The 12182-nt window shown below is 37.9% G+C and overlaps 1 protein-coding gene across 1 annotated transcript in view; it reads right to left on the bottom strand.

Moving 5' to 3' along the window:
• Positions 1–12182, bottom strand: part of LOC132830579 (protein NipSnap homolog 2-like) — a 33401-nt gene that overhangs the window by 5836 nt on the left and 15383 nt on the right. Inside the window, exons 7-8 of the mRNA XM_060848407.1 lie at positions 9376–9407; positions 1815–1909 (exon numbers count right to left, since the gene is read on the bottom strand). Coding sequence (XP_060704390.1) covers positions 1815–1909; positions 9376–9407 — 127 coding nt within the window. The remainder of the gene's footprint in view (positions 1–1814; positions 1910–9375; positions 9408–12182) is intronic.

Here is a 12182-nt window from a genome sequence, read left to right as displayed (position 1 = left end):
GAAAATGGAGAAATTTTAAATAAGGTCACAGTGGATAAAAGAAAACAAAAGACAGAATTTAGGAGAATCTTATGGTGGAAAAGGTAGAAATGTCAGGATCAACTGGAGGCAGAACACAGACAAGAAGAGGCACTCAAATTGTCTGAAACATGGATTGGTGCTAAATAGATAACTCAATTGGCGTTTGGTCTTGGCAAGGCAAAAAGGAAAACAGCAACATTTGTCCACAGCATTAATACTGGAGTTTAAATTAGTGCTTGATAACATATTATTCACATCCAAATAAATTCCCACAATGCAAATCATCCTATGTGCAATGTAAAAGCAGAGAACACAACATTAACCAACTCCAACCATGTCCTATGATTTATTCAAAGTTTGTGCGAAGATTTGTAGCTCGGGTGCTTGTTGTAGTGGTTCTGTTCGCCGAGCTGGAAGTTTTTGTTGCAAACGTTTCGTCCCCTGGCTAGGAGACATCATCAGTGCTGTGGAGCCTCCTGCGAAGCGCTTCTTTGATGTTTCTTCCGGCATTTATAGTGGTCTGTCCTTGCCGCTTCCGGGTGTCAGTTTCAGCTGTCCGCTGTAGTGATTGGTATATTGGGTCCAGGTCGATGTGTCTGTTGATGGAATTTATGGATGAATGCCATGCCTCTAGGAATTCCCTGGCTGTTCTCTGTCTGGCTTGCCCTATGATAGTAGTGTTTTCCCAGTCGAATTCATGTTGCTTGTTGTCTGAGTGTGTGGCTACTAGGGATAGCTGGTCGTGTCGTTTTGTGGCTAGTTGGTGTTCATGTATGCGGATTGTTAGCTGTCTTCCTGTTTGTCCTATATAGTGTTTTGTGCAGTCCTTGCATGATATTTTATAAACTACATTAGTTTTGCTCATGTTGGGTATTGGCTCCTTTGTTCTAGTAAGTTGTTGTCTGAGCGTGGCTGTTGATTTGTGTGCCGTTATGAGTCCTAGGGGTCGCAGTAGTCTGACAGCCAGACTACTGCGACCCCTAGGACTCATAACGGCACACAAACCAACAGCCACGCTCAGACAACTTACTAGAACAAAGGAGCCAATACCCAACATGAGCAAAACTAATGTAGTTTATAAAATACCATGCAAGGACTGCACAAAACACTATATAGGACAAACAGGAAGACAGCTAACAATCCGCATACATGAACACCAACTAGCCACAAAACGACACGACCAGCTATCCCTAGTAGCCACACACTCAGACAACAAGCAACATGAATTCGACTGGGAAAACACTACTATCATAGGGCAAGCCAGACAGAGAACAGCCAGGGAATTCCTAGAGGCATGGCATTCATCCACAAATTCCATCAACAGACACATCGACCTGGACCCAATATACCAATCACTACAGCGGACAGCTGAAACTGACACCCGGAAGCGGCAAGGACAGACCACTATAAATGCCGGAAGAAACATCAAAGAAGCGCTTCGCAGGAGGCTCCACAGCACTGATGATGTCTCCTAGCCAGGGGATGAAACGTTTGCAACAAAAATTCCAGCTCGGCGAACAGAACCACAACACCTATGATTTATCTCCAGCTGCCTCAGCTCTGGTAACCACTTAGCACAAAAATGACATCACTTTCAGAGTTGTATGCCAACCACTGTATTTCTTAAGACAGTTAACTTACAAAGACAGAGATGATAACACAAAAGAACAAAAACGGAGGGGACCTTTTGATTTTTGATCATTATTGACAACAAGTTGTATTCTGAAAAATGATCAAGTTAAATTTTGTAAAAGGTGCAAAGATGAAAGCACTGACTGACAGGATTTATTTACCCCATAGGTGATGCACCATATACAGTTCACCAATCTGAGAAAAGAAGCCACCAACTGCCTCATTGTTCTCTTGTCGATATCGAATAGCACGGGCCCTGTGAAAATTAAATGAATCAAAACTAAATGAAATTAAAAAAACAAATGGATAATTTATTTCAAGCAATTAGTGCATCAGAACTTATTCTTTGATTTTTAAAAATTGTTCAATTTGACCACTGAAGCTGAAATTTAATTCACGAATAAATGAATATCTTAATTGTTCTCTGAAAATTCAGATATAAAGTGGGAACTGATTATTTGAAATTTCAAGTTATTCAACATGCAGTTTTCATAATCAGTTTGCTTTTGTACAAATTAATGTTGAAGTTTGATTACTTTACACTTATAACGCTATGCACAACACTTACAGTATTTTAAATTCTGAATGGAGACTGGCTCAAATACTCAATGAGCTTTCACCCAACCAAAATCCTCAAAACATAAAAGCAGCTGCAACATTAAATTTTAAACAGTTAAAACAAGATCTTCAACTGTGAAGTATACATGCACTCTAAACTAAAGGAACAAATATTTACTGCATATTTATAACAAAGATTCAGGCAGTATGGACATATAAATAACACTGAAGTAATTCACACTTATGGTCATGCCATTTTTTTAAAAATAGGAATGGCTTTCCCTATTTCTAGTCCATTACATTATGGAATTTATTAGTTGATTTCAGTATCCAATTCTGTGGCTCTCAAAATGTCAATTTTATTTTTATCCATTAAACAAATGAAGAGGTATACTTGGGTGAACATTTAAGAACTTAAAATAGTAACATAACCTGATACAGCCCAAGCCACATTTGGTAGCTCGGAGATATCCAACAAATCTCACTCCCTGGCACTCATTCAATTGCCCTGAAAATGTTTTCTCTTCAAGCTTTGTTTCAATTTCTTAACTTAGGCAAAGTTAAATGCATATCATTTCAGATAGTGCATTCAGATCACAATTTGCTGAGTAAATATTTTCCTCAATTTTGGATCTTTTCTCAATTACTTTAAATCTATATCCCCTAGTTAGCAATCCTTTTGACGTGAACTCAACTTACTTAGGTCAATACCATTCATAGTTTCTAATCCCAAGTCATATAAACTTTTAAAGTTAACAGTTTTAAAAGGAGAATAATCCTCGATTCTCAGTACAACCTCTTATCCGTGGTATCATTCTACAGTGGTCCAAGTTCAAATTATATGCCAGTACTTAAGCATTAATACTACGAGGGGTGTCAGGCAAAGTAATTTCAGAGGTCCCTCACTGCCCTCTTAGGTGAACTTACAGCACATTTCAAAAATAAAAGAGCAAGAGTTATCCCCACGTCCTGACCAAAATTTATCAATCGACATGAAAAAGCAATTCGGATCATTAGCACACTGTTGTTTGTATGAGCTCATTCTACATTTCAAAAAACACTTCACCACCAACAAAATGTTTCTAGATGTGCTATATTATTGCAAGTCTTTATGCTGGCTCCATTAAACTTCTTCTGCCCCCCAGCAGGACTGTGATAACTTCCTAAAGTATGACTCTGAAAACACATTGTGATACTTTGAGCCCTAACCAGTATTTTGAATATTACTTGATATTATAATTTCAAGGGTAATAAATGATGGGCAATAATTGCTTGCCTACACAGTGACGTCAACATCCCACGAATGAATAAATAAAAACTATGCCTTTATCAATTTCATGCTTTTTCTTTTAAAATGCCTTTTCAACTTATACTTCAAAGATATGTGAACATACATCTCAAAGTCTCTCGGCTTGTGTACCTCTTTAATTTAGGTTGTCTCTCTTCATTCTTTGTACCACAATGTGTCACTTCATATGACCGAATACTAAATTACATTTGCCACGGCTCTGCCTAAGTCAGCAGTCCAAGCCAACGAGAAGTCTTATTAATAGGCCATTGCTTACTAAATTTTAACTTGCATATCACCTGTGACCTTTGGAGTCATTTCCTTCATATTCAAGTCAAGGTCAGTAACAAAATTCAGAAGAACAGAAGATGATAGACCATAGAGAACAATACTGTGCTTTCCACCATCCTAAAAAGCAACCAAAACTTCAAACAACATTACACTTCAATCTAATAATACCACCTCCAAGTTAAGGAAGACTATGTTAGGGATGTCTATTCAGAAGGGTGGACTTGATCCCATGTATAGTTTCAACGTGGAATAGAGTCCTTACTGACATTATCAGAACAGAAAAACTTATTTCAATGCTGATTGCAGGATCTGTCCGTTTGCTAACAAAACAGTAACTAGACCACAAGAGAAACTCAAAAATTTTGGGCGGTAGTGAGAAAATTGTATCCACATTTTATATTGTTGACTAGTGGTTTAAGAAACAATCAAATACATCAGTGCTGGTGATAAAATCTGTATATGAGTCAAGATTAGTGAATTCCTGTTGGAACCATTTTCCTGGCAGTTTAGGAGAGCTTATCTTAAGAAGGTGTCTTTACAGAAAATTCCTACTTGTGACAATCAAAAACACGTAAAGAAGAGATATGCCAAATCGCAGGGATAGGAACATGGACTTATCATTGATAACAAAATAAACAAAGATGTTTCTCCTATGTATTGTGAAGGTCCATGTGTGCAGACGGGACAAGCTTGAGAGGAAAAGAAAAAGAGGTCTGGGGCTGGCCTTGCAAGAATGAGGATCCATGGGTAGCAAATCAGTTGGGAAAAAGCATAACATCTGATCTAGTTTTAAAAGTCAAACTGTATTACTAATGCAGAGTCAATTCCACTAGAAAACAAAAATGTAAACTCAAGAACTATTCAACATATCACAAAAGCAAAACACTGTAGATGCTGGAAATCCGAAATAAATACAAATAAAAGTGGTAATATTCAGCAGGTCGGGCATCTGCGGAGAGTTAACAGAGCTAAAGTTTGAGGGGTCATTCACCTAAGATGTTAATCAGGTTCCTTTCTGACGATGCTGCCTAATCTGGTTGAGTATTTGAAGCATTCCTTCTTCCTTTAAATTGAGCATATCACTTGCAGCAGGAAACAGCACCCAGAAAAATCTTGTACGTATTGCTTTCCTCAAAATATGCATTGTTTTTAAAAATATTTCGAAAATATTTGTCAACTTAACTTTTCGCAGCAACCTATTTGATTTGGATTGTACAAAAATAGAGAAATTCTTCATTGAATGTATTTGTCTTAATTCAAGCCCTTAGAGTCGTAGTCATAATCCAGAAAAGGATCAATGCAGCAACACAATTTTACAAATAACAAACCATAATTTGCATTTTAGTCTTGGCCAATTATGTACCATTTAAGTTCTTAACTTCCAAGAATTTACATTCATTTTCTTTTATTCTTCAAACACTTTAGGTACATACTTGGAATGAATTTATTTCAATACACAAATATTCAGAATATCTATTTCAAAGAGGTACTAGACAATGTATGGCACCTCAAGATAAATATCCTCAATTACCATGGTCACTCATTTTACAATTCCACAATTAAAATACATTTAGTTTACATGCAAACCATTACAATTGCCCTTTTTGCTATTCTCCTTGTATGACATGACAAATATAATTGTGTCGCCACCAAGAAATCAACGAATGGAGCATCTGCATTGGCATTTTCATTAAATGGTTTTAAATTGTTTGGAGTGAGGTAGCTTGCTGCTTGAACCTTTTTTTGCTCTTTGACTTGTCCTCCAGTTTTAAATTTTTTTATTGGAAATTGCTGGAAATTTGAGCTGATAATTTCAAAGGCTTTCTAAAGGCTTGGTGAATAATAGCTTGCTGGTTTCTCCTCCTTTACCAAAGAGTTTTCAGGATAAACAGAAAGGAAATAGAGTGAACTAAAATAAAATTATAGTAGAGAAAGAGAAACATAACCAGAACCAGAAAGAAAAACTGGTTTGAGACAAAGAGAAAGAGAGACATGAAGGAAAACAAGCTCTCTTTTAAAAAAAAGTAACAATTTAAAATACCCAAGAACCTCTGACTATTTGCAGGAATGAGACTCCAAGTCAGTTGTCTCTTTCAGGCCCATAGTGTCAGAGTGGGATTTCAAGAAAACAAATCTTTCCATTTCAGGGGACAAACATAATTAAAGTTGGAAAAGCAAATCAGAGCAGGACTTTCACACTTAATGGTAAAGTCCTGGGGAGAGTTGCTGAACAAGGTGACCTTGGAGTGTAGGTTCATAGTTCCTCGAATGTACAGTCGCAGGGAGATAGGATAGGATAGGAGAAGTTGCGTTTGGTATGCTTTTCTTTATTGGTCAGAGTATTGAGTATAGGAGTTGAGAGGTCGTGCTGTCGCTGTACAGGACATTGGTTAGGCCACTATTGGAATATTGTATAAAATTTTGGTCTTTCTATTGGAAGGAAACTTGAAAGGGTTCAGAAAAGATTTACAAGGATGTTTTCAGGGTTGGAGGACTTGAATTATCGGGAGAGGCTGAGGCGGTTTTCCCTAGAGCGTCAGAGGCTTAGGGGTGACCTTTAGGTTTATAAAATCACGAGGGGCATGGATAGGATTAATAGACAAGGTCTTTTCCCTGGGGTAGGGGAGTCCAGAATAAGACAGCATAGGTTTAGGGTGAGAAGGGAAAGGTATAAAAGGGACCTAAAAGGCAGCTTTTTCCACACAGAGGGTTTTGCATGTATGGAATGAGCTGCCAGCCGACGTGGTGGAGGCTGGTACAATTACAGCATTTAAAAGGCATCTGGATGGGTATATAAAAAGGAAGCGTTTGGAGGGATATGGGCCAAATGCTGGCAAATGGGACTAGATTCGTTTAGGACATCTGGTTGGCATGGACGAGTTAGACCGAAGAGGGGTTTCCGTGCTGTACATCTCTATGACTCTAATTTGCTGCAGCAAATTTAATTTATATTTAATACACAAATGCAGAAACCTCTTTAAATTCACAAGGAAATTGATGGCAAATTATAGCTTTATAAGAGTTCTATGGAGCAGTATGAGTCATTCAGCGCTTCACAACTCATGCGGATGATCCCTGGAATGGCAGGTCTAACATATGAGGAACGGCTGAGGATCCTGGGATTGTATTCGTTGGAGTTTAGAAGATTGAGGGGAGACTTAATAGAGACGTACAAGATAATACGTGGCTTGGAAAGGGTGGACGCTAAGAAATTGTTTCCGTTAGGCGAGGAGACTAGGACCCGTGGACACAGCCTTAGAATTAGAGGGGTCAATTCAGAACAGAAATGCGGAGACATTTCTTCAGCCAGAGTGGTGGGCCTGTGGAATTCATTGCCACAGAGTGCAGTGGAGGCCAGGACGCTAAATGTCTTCAAGGCCGAGATTCTTGTTGTCTCGAGGAATTAAGGGCTACGGGGAGAACGCTGGTAAGTGGAGTTGAAATGCCCATCAGCCATGAATGAATGGCAGAGTGGACTCGATGGGCCGAATGGCCTTACTTCCACTCCTATGTCTTATGGTCTTATGGGTCTCTCTTTGGCATAAATTATGAAACAATTTACACAGCAATAATGGTGCTCACTTTAAATTCACTCTAACCTTCTCAACATTTTCTGGGAAGGTTAGATGAGAAATAGTAGATGAGAATGATTTTGAACTGGCATTGGAGTCAATCTTATAATGACTTGACAATCATTCCTGGATATCCCATTAAGTCTCCTATATATCTCAATAATGCTAATATTGAGCAAGATACATCTGGCACCATGTCAATGCTAACAAGGATAACACTACAAGCAGTTGCCTAAATCAGATCTGATACAAATCCACATTCAGTGAGTGACAACAGATCTCCCGTGACATTTGGTTATCAACACTTTGCACTAGAAAAGGTGCCTTGAGCTAATAAAATTCCCAAAGTACTTAATGAACAAGATACAGACAGATGCCGCCCTGCTCTTCTGTCAAACCCTAACCATGTTACCACCCCCTAACTTCATCTATGTCTCCAAGTCCCTTTCCAAAGTTATTTAAAAGGTTCCTAAGTAGGGTCATATCACTAAGGCAGAATTCAGCAACCTAGGAAACTCACCCAAGAATCATGTACAGCATGGAAACAGACCCCTCTGTTCAAATTGTCCATGCTGATCAGATATCCCAATTTAGTCCCATTTGCCAGCATTTGGCCCGTATCCCTCTCACCCTTCGTATTCATATACCCATCCAAATGACTTTTAAATGCTGTAATTGTACTAGCCTCCATCACTTCCTATGGCAGCTGATTCCATACATGCAGCACCCTCTGCGTGGAAAAAGTTGCCCCTTAGGTCTCTCTCATATCTTTCCCCTCTCATCCTAAACCTATGCCCCCTAGTTCTGGACTCCCCCACCCCAGGGAAAAGACCTTGTCTGTTTATCCTCTCCAGGCCCCTCCTGATTGTATAAACCTCTATAAGATCACTCCTCAGCCTCCGATGGTCCAGGTAAAACAGCCCCAGCTTATTCAGCCTCTCCTATAGCTCAAATCCTCCAAATCTGGCAACATCCTTGTAAATCTTTTCTGAACCCTTTCAAGATCCCTTTCCTTTCTCCAATAGGAAAGAGACCAGAATTTCACACAATATTTCAAATGTGGCCTAACCAATGTCCTGTACAGCCACAACATGACCTCCCAACTCCTATACTCAATGCTCTGACCAATAAGGGAATCATTACCAAATGCCTTCTTCACTATCTTATCTATCTGCAACTCTACTTTCAAGAAACTATGAACCTGCACTCCAAAGTCTCTTTGAAAGAGGACTGATGAGGGCAGAGCGATAGACGTGATCAATATGGACCTCAGTTAGGTGTTCAACACAGTTTCCCATGGGAGACTGGTTAGCAAGGCTACATCTCATGCAATACAGAGAGAACTAGACATTTGGATACAGAACTGGCTCAAAGGGAGAAGATACAGGATGGTGGTGATGGGTTGCTTTTCAGATTGGAGGCCTGGGAGCAGTGGTGTGCCACAAGGATCGTCATTTATATAAATGATTTGGATGTGAACATAGGAGGTATAGTTAATAAATTTATAGATGACACCAAAATTGGAGGGTAGTGGATAGTGAAGAAGGTTACCTCAGATTAACAACGGGATCTTGATCAGATGGACCAATGGTCTGAGGGGTGGTAGGTGGTGTTTAATTTAGATAAATGTGAGGTGCTGCAATTTGGAAAAGCAAATCAGATAGTATTTACAGCTGGTCACAAAGCCTAATTGGCAACTTTTCTGGTGCAGTCAGGGCAGAACTATTCTGTTTCAATTAGGATTAATGAGAAAAATGAACACAAATGGATGACAAGAATTGCTTTAGGAGCATTTCAGTGAGGATAGGCATAAAACAAGCAAACAACAAAAAGTGCAGAGGCTTTTCTTAAGAAAATAAATTAGGAAATAATTACTGCTACAAATACCAAACACTACAAATAGTGTTGTTGGAGCTATACTTCCAATCCATTACTGGTATACAGCCTTGCAATGGAAATGGCACATTACTTATAGCAGGATAAATTGTACAAGAGCATTAATATGCCACTCACCAGTTATTACCCCATTCAATCATTGTTCCTGGCTGGAAAAATGATACCAATATTAAACAAGAGTCAAAATATAATTTATAAATATATAATGCAACAAGATCTCAGTTTTTCAGACAACAAATATCTCATGATTGTCTATTCGCATGTGTAAAGAATCTTTATTTAAACATATAGAAAATGAATTGCCCCATTAGTTACTCAAATCTTTTTCATACTTCCTTGCCCCTTATCCAGTTTGTGCATGCTTGATGTATAATTGGTGCTGAAGTGCACTAGGCATAGGTGATGTATATAACTGGGCACAGAGACTCCAAGTCTTTTGTAATGTGTATATGGCAGAAAGCACAGAATAATATGGTGGGAGGTGCAAAAACATTTAATAATCAATGGACTTTGTTTCAGATCCTTGACAGGGTTGGGGAGCACATACGAATTCTGCCAACTCCTTACAACATTAAGCTATCTTTCCTCCCAAGATGTTGACAGACCTGCCACATAATTCCAGCATTTTCTATTTGTTTTAAATTTACAGCGTTTGCAACAAAATCAACTGGTAACTAAAGTAGCCTATAAAATAAAAATGAAGCTTCTTATTCATTTGATTCTTCCCAAATTTGATCTCAAAGTTATGCAAAACATTAATATGACTTGGCCAAATACAGTATCATTTTACATTCCTACTTAAAATGGTTAACCTTAAGAATCCAGTTGCAGAAAGTTTCTGTGTTACAATAAATTCTAAACTTGCATTTTTCTGCATGTGCCAGATTGCACCATTTGGTGAAGCTGAAGGTAGTTATTCAGAACTGAATAATCCAGAACCTAGATAACATTTACTAAACAAGGAAAATACAGTAACAATTTATCTAGCTGTTGTTGCAGCTGTGGATAGATAAAAATCAAATCTCTTAAGGTCACTGCTTGTAAAATATTGGGTACCAAGAATATTCAGATCAACACAGGATTCACATTAAATTCTTTTGCGCTCTATTTCATCAAAAGCACTGGCTAAAATATCCCTGAAGTTTCAAAGTCAAATCACTTAGAAGAAAATCAAAGATGCATTAAACTTGGATACTGAGTTTATATAAACGTTATCAGCTAATCAGCAAAGACAAGCGGACAATCTGCAAAGTTGCCTTTGGGAACACAAAACTGTCCAATATAAACATGAATCCATTGCCGAATGTAAGGAAAAAAACATCTGGCTCACTAATGTCCTTCAAGGAAGCAAACTTCCTTACCTGATCTGACCTACATGTGACTCCAGACCCATAGCAGTGTGGCTGACTCTTAGGAGTCAAGTGTAGCAATTAGGGTTGGGCAATAAATGCTGCCCTAACCAGTGATGCTCTCATCCCATGAATGAAGAAAGAACTATATCTTTGAAAAGGAATATGAAAAATGATAGGTAAAGATGTCAAAAATATGCATAAGAACGGGTTTGGCAATCAGCCTTTGAAGCCAATTTCTTTTCTTATCTTTGCCCTGCTTGTATTTCAGGGAACTGGAGTGCTCTTTGAACTGGCGCTTCATTAATCATAAAATTCATCACAACAGCAATAACTATGATTTTAAGTTGAGATGCTTTAAAATTAACAGGAATAGAGATATATGTTTCATATAACTCCAAGGTTCTGCTGTGGGTGAATAAAAGTGTGACAATACTATTGCTTTAAGAAGTGCATTTTGTCCAGTTCTTTTTTAGTGAAGAAAGGTTGAGATAGAGACAACAAGCAGTCCACTCCAAATATAAGCAGCTTGTGAAGCCTTGCTTTTTTTTTTAAGTTTGAACATTAGAAGCAGCCTGAATGGGTGGGGTAAGCTCCCACAAATCCAGGATTTTTTTTAAAATTTCAGTCTTCAGTAGCAATTGCTGGGTCTTGAAGCTGGATGTGAAAGACCTTATTCTTCTCTCCGTTACAGCGAAAATTTGAGGTCCACTTCCTGGTGCTAGAATTGCACGTAAGACAACCTATTTTACGAATGTGTCTTTACCAAGGATGTGTTTATGGGACGTTATTATATTGGAACAGTTAATTAGTTGCAATATATGTATATATTTTATCATGTTAAACATTTTGATAAGAGTTATAGTTAAGCCAATTCTTTTCTTTTCTTTTATTTTATTTGTCTTTAGTGAGTTTGAAGAAGGTCGTCGCATATGAGCGAAGAACGTTTTGTTTCAAGCCTGGCAGTTTGGCCAAGCGAATTATATCCGGAACATAATGCCTTAGACTTACCTTTATAATAAAAAGCAGTTAGGGCCTAGACTATCTTAACAGACTTTGACGCGTTGTGGTCTGGTCCACAACAAAAGAATAGAGACCCCAGAATAGAAACAAATATAGGAACAGACCATTTGATCTCAAGAATTTATCCATGTCAAACTGTACATTCATATGCTGTTCACATCCTTTAATACTACTGTTTCTTTGAACAATTTTCCAATTCAATTTTAGAATAATATATGGACTTTGTTTCAACAATGGTCTATGACAGAGAATTCCAAAAACTTCATTGAAAGAAATTTTTTTCATCTTTTTTTAGTTCTTTCTGCAATATATGTGCCTTGTCACTATCTGGACAACCAGTGAAAGCAATTTATTATTTATCAGACCATAATCTTGAATAGATTCCAAAGAATCCATTTACCAGGTTGATGAGAGCAATTCTGATCAATTTTTTTGGCTTCCAGTGATATGGGTTAAGAACTTTAATTTAGAGTTTAAAAGAAAATTTCAATGGTATATAATCTTTTGCCACATTTTGCTGATCTTCTCCACTTTCTCCATTGATGATGTACT

This window comes from Hemiscyllium ocellatum, chromosome 31 (assembly GCF_020745735.1).
Source record: "Hemiscyllium ocellatum isolate sHemOce1 chromosome 31, sHemOce1.pat.X.cur, whole genome shotgun sequence".
NCBI classification, from domain to species: Eukaryota; Metazoa; Chordata; class Chondrichthyes; order Orectolobiformes; family Hemiscylliidae; genus Hemiscyllium; species Hemiscyllium ocellatum.
The sequence above is the reverse complement of the archived record's forward strand: the minus strand, read 5'-3'. Positions and strand labels throughout refer to the sequence as shown.